Here is a 9,107-nt window from a genome sequence, read left to right on the forward strand (position 1 = left end):
TGAATCATCTCTGTAATTCAAGAAAAATATATTTTAGAGTTACTATCTTGTGTGGTCAAAAATTCTGATTTTCAATATCGATCTTGCGTGGCTGTTATTTCACTCTTCTTTGAGGCATTGCTTGTAAGATGCCATGTATGAGTTATAAATGAACAACTTGACGTAATTTGAAGTATGCTTCTTACATTTGATTTGACTTGTGGAGTTCTTTTCATCATTTATGTATGTATGTATGAGCAAACGCTAATGAGAATCCATCTATTAACTTCTTGTACGAAATGCAATCTAGTTGGCTCCCTCAGTTATGCATTATATTAAAGCTTCATCATGCAAGTTTTATGCCTTAAGCTATCTCAATAACAATACTTAAGTTTTATGGTCAATGTTTCCATAAAAAAACAGAAATGTCCTGTAGACCTACTACGCTTTAACTAATGGAGTATTTGCCCCCTCAAAATTTTATAATATTATTACTTATTAAATCTTCTCTATAATAACAAACAAATTAGGGGCTAGCTGAGCTAAAATTTGGAGTATGGGAAAAACTTGTAGTGATCCCTCTATTAGCAAATAGCAATATTGTAATAGAGCATCAACACAAAAAGCAAAAGTAACATTAGAGTTTAATTTCCTGTAAGTGAGATTATTAAGGACTAAAGAACATATTCTGCTTCAATTTGAAAAAGATTTTCCCTCACATCAGCAAGAAATATAAAAAGGGTCCCTGCCAAATAGTAAGCCCAAGATCAAGCCAAGTTGATTTCTTCCACTTAAAAAAAACTTTGCTTCAAAACTATTGAGAAAATATGGGTGCCAACAAGTCTTCTGCTTGGCATCAAACAAATGCGCTGTCAGTACCCATGAAGAATCAAGTCATACGTTTCCATTCCTCAGCAACATGGAAGCTCCATTTTGATTCATTGAAAGAAACAAACAAATTGGTAATCATTTTGAAAATTTTCAAAGAAGACATTACTCCCTCCGGTTCATAATAAGTGGTATCTTTAACTTTTTATCTTACAAAATGATTTTCTTGAGCCGAGGGTCCATCGGAAACATCCTCTCTACCCCACAAAGGTAGGGGTAAGGTCTGTGTACACCTTGTTGGAAATATTAACAATACCAATAAAAAATTGAACAAAAGGATAGAATCAACTTATCGAATTAATGTTGCGACATGACACAATCTACTGCCTTGAAAGCGATTTCAGCCCAACTCAGGTGCAAATCGTTAAGGCCGGTCACTCCCCAAGATTCCACAGCTCTTCCAAATATTGTATAAATAAATCACTATCAAACTTTTTACTTTGCATTTTCATTCATTAATGATTAATGCCCACACACCTCACCCTTCTCAGACCCTACTTTGTGGAATTATACTGGGTATGTTGTTGTTGTTGAAGAAACTATATTAAATATGTATAATCTAATTAAGGTCAAATTACTAAAAACATATTTTCACTTTCTAGGAATGAGTAGATTTTTTAATGAATGTGCCCAAGCTAAAAACACAACGTAATATGTGGGAGCAGATAAAGATGGGCTGCAGAAAAAGATTGAAATAAACAGAGCTTAAGAAACCAAAAAGAAAGCACTATTTCTTCCTCACTTCAATAAGGGTGATGATAGCCCTTGTCATTGTTGTATATTGGTTTTGAATAAGAAGATGCCTTGCTTGTGTTGTGTTCATATCACTCTCTTCCAAATCCAACTACTCTATTCAACAAAGACCCCTCCCCTCTCTATGTGTGCGGGCAGTGTATACATAACTAGTAGCTGATATTGAAGTTACCCTGCACAAATTTCAATACTAACATAAAAGCTTTCGCATTCTTCTGGGTTAACACGGTGCAAAATGAAATGCCAAAACCTGGACAGAAAGCAAATACAGTATGAACAAAAATGTGCAAACAAAAAATCTGAATCTAACAGCATGAACTAACAACATTCATCTGTAATATACACGCAGTATACATGGAATCTACTGCAATGCAGTTATTCAATTATTGGAAGCATGAGAGCTTTATTCTAGAGAGAAGAAAACTTTATTGATTGTCAAGAGAAATATCTACATTACATTTCAATTCTGAATCCTCTCATGTATATATAGAGGACTAAGGAGGTGCGTATATGACAGCTGTATACAGCTGCCAGAATCACCACCACTACACCAGTGCTACAGTCGGTTACTTCCACTAACAGCCTGTCAACTAATCTGCCAGCTTAGCTAACTAACTTAGGCTGCCAGCTATTTGCTACTCACACACTCACACACGAAAATACTACTCCATTACATTTGCATACTTGCATCACATTTGTATATCATGAATTCTGAATTGGCATAATGACAATGCCAAAAAACCAACAAATATGTTAATTGCCAAATGCTGATCTGAACTAAGCCTTTACGGGAATTTAACCTCAAACTTGATCTTCAAATTTCCTTTCTTTCCGGGTTCTTTTGATATTGGCATTCCTTCATTTGAAATTATCTTCTCCTGTCCTGGTTTAACGACATCTGTAATTGGTATTGTGAGTTCCCTTCCATCCAAAGTAATCAAGTAGATAGTTTTCCCAGCGAGAGCATCTACTAATGAGATTTTCTGATTGATCACTAGATCATTCCCGTCTCTCTTGAAAACATCATGTGGCTTTTCATCTATTACAAAAGTAAGATCACCAGGTGCAGCTCCGGGTTCATGGTTCCCTTTCTCTGGAAAAGTGATTTTTGTGCCTTTCTTCCAACCAGGTTTAATGTGTATTGCCAAGATCTCTTCAATAGTTGTGGGCTTACTGCAAATATAATTCATACATGGAAGAATAAACTGATGAGACTAAGAACCAGTATTAGAGCAAACTAATTAATTGTAACTTCTATATTAAATACATGCAACGGTAATAATCACATGTTCACAGAATTCTACTGTTAAGTCATTTCTGTGTTATGCCCCTACCCACTTTGCACCTCCAAAAAAGATAATGCTGCTTTAGCAGCCAGAAAATTTGTCCTCCTATCAGCTGTACTTTTTATTAGAAACTACATCATCGCAACTAGGGAATGGAACATGCAGCATGACTAATCTACCTCTCTGGTGATCATAGCGAAGCAATGTCCAGACTTATATTCTGTAGGAAAAGTAGCTTTGATCCTAAAATCATATCTCTGATCCAAAAATCTTGGAGTAATTTAGTAATAATAGATGACAGAAGCATGTGTTCCATAATAGTAACAATATGTAATTCCTCAAACCAAAAGTGTATTCTTGCATAGGAAGATTTAAGTCTAACTAACTGGAACTATGTAAATGCATAGTTTTTTTTTTTTTTTTGATCAAGAATGTAAATGCATAGTTAAAACACTACCTATATTCAGATTGATAAGCAACAAAGATGTTGTATTCTTTTTGAGATAAATTATTCTGGAGTCAGCAAACTCAAAAAATAACAAATTTTCTAAACTCAAATTCCATCATTTTCAAAATGAAAACCTCAGACAACAAATGATGGTTTTCTTCATTAAGCTTGAAGAGCTATCTAAAAGGTTTGCTGTGAAACCAAGTGTTCTATTTCCCCATTAAAGCTCAAAAGTAAATATTAGAAGTTATTTCCAGTAAGACAAGACTCTCACTATTGGAAATTGGGATGTCAATGCACTATAAATCTCCCACCAAAATCCACACAAAGGAATTAGATTTATATCACAGAATTATCACTCATTTCATCAAGAGGTAGATGGTTGAAGCACATGAAGCACAAGTTAGTTGTCACAAGCAGCACTTGCAAATGGTTGATGAAAAGAGCTGATTTTAAATGGGTAAAAAGTGCCAAACTCCTCCGGCTTAGTTCCAACTATCACATCTACAGAACTACACATTCAAATTGGTTGAAATGCATTCAAGAAAGTATCAGTAACTCCGGAGTTTGATATATCGTTTCTTCTCTGTAACTTCACACTAGACAAACTATTTATACTCGTTCTTCGGTGCTATCCCGACTGATAAGCACAACTTAAGTTAAATGTACTTTTGCCAGATTAATGATAATCAAAGAAGAACTTAATTACCTCGAGCATCGACTCACCAATATTATTCACTCATTCTATACAATTCATGCATAACCCCCATATGCTGTACTGGTTCTGATACATCACTGTGGAATAATCTGAAAGGCAAAATTTCAAGGGGATGGCATAGTGGTTGAGCATGAGAGTAGACTTCCTAAGGATCCAGATTCATATCACAACTATAACACTCGTGGCTTGTTCGGTAGCGTTTATTGGGTAGAATAATGTTGATACTAAATTTTAGTTCAATGTCCGGTTGCAAATTTAAGTCTAGTATAACTAATACCGGTATTACTCATACACCTTCTTCAGTACTATTCTTATACTTAGTAAATCATGGCATTAACAATACCAATACTATGCTTATACATATATAACCTATTCAGTACTATTTAAAAATTATGCAATGCATGCTATTTAATACCAATAAACAATCGATAAAAAATAACGCCAACATAACTAATCCCGGCATTACTAATCTCCGCATTACTAATACACCCTATTTAGTACTATTCTTATACACCCTACCAAACGACACCTTGTGTAAGACCATTTATTCCAACCTTAGTGGACAACATTAACTTGGAAACCTTTGCCAAATTCACCACACAGAAGACCCAATCACAACTATCAACCCCAATTATCTACTCCAGATGAAAAGGAAACAAGGAAAACAAATATAATTGAAACAACCCCAAATATAGATGGCTCAGATATAATTCATTCCCCAGGACAATCCTTGAACCTAAATTGCTTATTGAGAATGGTAGATAACAAACTTAATAAACAGACTTTAGCAAATATAGATAGATGATGATGACAACAACAATGTACAAGAAACAACAAATAATCGCAGAAATACAAGAACTAGCATATAATAGCAGAAATCAAAGGACAAGAAACTACAAGAGCATGATGCAATTTCTTATATATTTACCGGTATTTGCATAACATAAGGTTTAATTACTTACCCAGTATCATCACGAACAATTCTTGATATCTTCATTTTCCTCTTAGAACCCTTATATAACTCTTCCAAACCACACAACAACTTATTCTCAATAGGTTCAGCTTTCTTAACCCTCACACTACCACTGTACCCATCCGATCCACCAAAAAACTCTGCAAAAGTATCTTTAGCTTTCTTAACCCTCACGCTATCACTACTACCACTATACCCATCCGATCCACCAAAAAACTCCGCAAAAGTATCTTTAGCTTTCTTAACCCTCACGCTATCACTACTACCACTATACCCATCCGATCCACCAAAAAACTCCGCAAAAGTATCTTTTGCTTTCTTACCTCTCACGCTATCACTACTACCACTATACCCATCCGATCCACTAAAAAACTCCGCAAAAGTATCTTTTGCTTTCTTACCTCTCACGCTATCACTACTACCACTATGCCCATCCGATCCACCAAAAAACTCCGCAAAAACATCTTTAGCTTTCTTAGCCCTCACGCTATCACTACTACCACTATAACCATCTGATCCACCAAAAAACTCCGCAAAAGTATCTTTTGCTTTCTTACCTCTCACGCTATCACTACTACCACTATACCCATCCGATCCACTAAAAAACTCCGCAAAAGTATCTTTTGCTTTCTTACCTCTCACGCTATCACTACTACCACTATGCCCATCCGATCCACCAAAAAACTCCGCAAAAACATCTTTAGCTTTCTTAGCCCTCACGCTATCACTACTACCACTATAACCATCTGATCCACTAAAAAACTCCGCAAAAGTATCTTTTGCTTTCTTACCTCTCACGCTATCACTACTACCACTATGCCCATCCGATCCACCAAAAAACTCCGCAAAAACATCTTTAGCTTTCTTAGCCCTCACGCTATCACTACTACCACTATAACCATCTGATCCACCAAAAAACTCCGCAAAAGTATCTTTTGCTTTCTTACCTCTCACGCTATCACTACTACCACTATGCCCATCAGATCCAGCAAAAAACTCCGCAAAAGTATCTTTTGCTTTCTTACCTCTCACGCTATCACTACTACCACTATACCCATCTGATCCACCAAAAAACTCCGCAAATATATCTTCAGCATCAACATTCATAGGTGATGATGGATCAAATTGACCTGATTTTAATGCTTCATCACCATATATATCATAGATCTGTCTCTTTTGTGGATCACTAAGTACATCATATGCTTCAGATATTTGCTTGAATTTCAATTCAGCTTCTTTCTTGTTCTCACCATTATTCTTATCTGGATGCCACCTCATCGCTAATCTCTCGTATGATTTCTTTAAATCTTCTTCAGTTGCATTTGGTGATACTTTCAGTGTCTTATAGTAATCAACCCCCATTTTTTTATTTTATTTTATGAAAACTAAGAGAGAATGTAGGTTGTGTTTGGCTATATTAATGTATGTATGGAAGTTTGAATTAATAGTTGACCTGTAGAAGACGGGCAAAAATCCAGCGAGTGCTTTTTTTATATACGTAGAGTTTGAGCTTTTGACCAAATTCATTGTTTCATCCTAACTTTCATTACATTCTTATACTATCCCTCTGTTAACTTTTCCTTTTAAGTTTCCTTTTAACCTGCAACATCCTTTTAAGTTTCCCAAACTCAACCAAAATAATTCCTCTGTTAACTTTTCCTTTCTTTCCTAACAGAATCTTCTTTTTCATGTGTACTTCATATTTTTTTTTTCTTTATTAATTTCTTAAAGCCCTTTACTGAGATAAATAATTAATGTTGATCAATTTAAAAATCAATAACGTTGTAAAGCTTTCTTCTCCGAAAAAATTCTTAGCCTTAGCACTTTCTCTCCGTGGGGGATGATCTGCTAAATTATGTGATATACTCCACTTGTTCAGGCCTTAGCATAGGTGTATATAATTCTCAAATACTAATACGCCATACTTTGCTTAGGTCTTGTGAGTGTAGAATTTGATATCTCAATGGATCTCAAGGGAGAAAACAAGTACAAATGTGAAGCAGTAGAAGTTCAAAACTAACTTTAGTCTGCAATACCATTACCCTTCAGTCCACCCTTTTAAATTCTAGATTTTTATTAATATCTGCAGAAAATTTAATAACATGAAATCAGAGAAAAAGAAACAAGAACAAGAAAATCAGGCAGCTGCTGAAGTGGGATCACACTATGACTTGGCCTTAGCATACTTACTCTCATCCCTCGGTGGAGAGAAAGTGCTAAGACTCAGAATATTTTGGAGAAGAAAGCTTTACATTATGTTGTTATTGATTTTTTCGTTTGTTCAGCATTAATTGTTTGTGCTTCTTAAAGAGCTTTAAGAAATTAACAAAGAAAAAAGTTACATGAAATCCACAAGAAAAAGAAGGTTTTGTTAGGAAAGGAAGGAAACGTTTACAGAGGGATGATTTTGGTTAAGTTTGGGAAACTTAAAGGATGTTGCAGGTTAAGTGGGATAGTATAAGGATGTAATGAAAGTTAGCGTGAAACAATAGGGGTGATTTTGGTCAACAATTGTAGAGTTTAATTTGGTGATTAAATATATGGGGTTGTTATAAAAGGTACTCCCTCCGTCTCAAAAAAATTGTCTTAGTTTGACTTGACACAAAGTTTAAAAAATAAAGGAAGACTTTTAAAATATGTGGTCCAAAATAAGTCTTAGATATTTGTGTGGCTGTAAATTATCTCATAAAGTTAAATTCTTTATAATTATAAAAAGGTGTCAATCTTTTTTGGACAAACTAAAAAGGAAGGGAAGACAAATTTTTGGGACGGAGGAAGTAGTAATTTACAGCTGTGTAGTTGTTTCATGACACGTAGGATGATAACGGTGACAGAGTATGATGGAAGGAATAAAATAAAAGGAAGTAGTTAGTGGGAGGCGAGAAAGATTTTTTTACTCTCTCGTTCACTTTACTTTAGATACAGGGTGTGTTCATTACGGAGGAAAATATTTTTCGAAAAATACCTACCCAAGCCCCACTAATCCCACCACCACCACCAACCCCAAGCACCCACCCTCTACCACCACCCCACCCATCCCCCAACCAAATCCCACCCCCAGCCAACCACCATCCTCGAACGCACTTCATCTTCAGCCACTCCTACGACACACCACCACCCACCCCAACCCCAACCCATACCACGCTCCATCCAACTCTCCCACCCACCCACCCTCTCCCAAATTTTCTATTTCATATATTTTATTTTACTTTTATAATTTTTTTATAAAAAATGGAATAATTTTCTTACCCACTGTCACGACCCAACCGGAGGGCCGCGACGGGCACCCGGTGCCAGCCCACCCGGGCACCCACTAGCATACCTTTACATTTACATCTAGGTGAGCCACATACTAATCATACTTTCTATCCGTCAATCATACTATTTCCATTGGGCAACAATACATATTTTTATATCACCATTAATAGCAATGCCTATAGCAATGTACATAAGCCGACGAGGCTAACAAAATGACATCTAAAATATAGGCCGACAAGGCCAAACACATCTAACCATATACACATGTCTACGAGCCTCTAAGGAGAGTATGTCATATCATATAGGCGGGACAGGACCCCGCTATGCCCATAAATATGTACACAAAAGAATCAATACCAAAAGCTGCAGCTCCGAATGAAATTGAGCTCCGCTATGTAGTCCCTGAGTAATATAGCTATGGATCAAGTTTGTCTCCCTGGCCACCTGTGGGCATGACGCAGCGTCCACAAATAAAAGGACGTCAGTACGAAGAATGTACTGAGTATGTAAAGCATGATCAACATCATTATAGAAGCATAATAAACAACATAAGAAATAGCATAAGATGGGAGATAGTAGTATCATCGTCACAAGCACTTACATGCTTTTCATAGGGACTTTCCATTTCTAATGCGAAATTGTGTACATACATCCGTATCCGTATTCATATCCGTACTTATTCACATATCATATCCGTATTCATAATCGTTCTCATTTACATATCTTATCCATAGTCACACCCATATACCTATTCATATTTATACTCGTATCTATATCATACACATATCCATATCATATGCATAT

General features: G+C 36.0%; 1 protein-coding gene across 1 annotated transcript; it reads right to left on the bottom strand.

The window, feature by feature from the left end:
• Positions 1–641: 641 nt before the first annotated feature.
• LOC132615623 (uncharacterized) lies at positions 642–6,616 on the bottom strand. The gene is made up of 2 exons (XM_060330231.1): positions 5,035–6,616; positions 642–2,793 (listed from the first exon to the last, which is right to left on the bottom strand). Exons 1-2 carry the CDS (start codon positions 6,405–6,407, stop codon positions 2,406–2,408), a joined length of 1,761 nt encoding a protein of 586 aa, XP_060186214.1. The 5' UTR covers positions 6,408–6,616; the 3' UTR covers positions 642–2,405.
• Positions 6,617–9,107: the final 2,491 nt, after the last annotated feature.

Source organism: Lycium barbarum, chromosome 10, assembly GCF_019175385.1.
Source record: "Lycium barbarum isolate Lr01 chromosome 10, ASM1917538v2, whole genome shotgun sequence".
NCBI classification, from domain to species: domain Eukaryota; kingdom Viridiplantae; phylum Streptophyta; class Magnoliopsida; order Solanales; family Solanaceae; genus Lycium; species Lycium barbarum.

Coding starts and splice junctions, on each gene's coding strand:
- LOC132615623 (XM_060330231.1), bottom strand. CDS start 6,407: ATGGGGGTTGATTACTATAAGACACTGAAAGTATCACCAAATGCAACT. Junction 2,794..5,034: donor ATTGTTCGTGATGATACTGG/GTAAGTAATTAA, acceptor TTATATTTGCAG/TAAGCCCACAACTATTGAAG.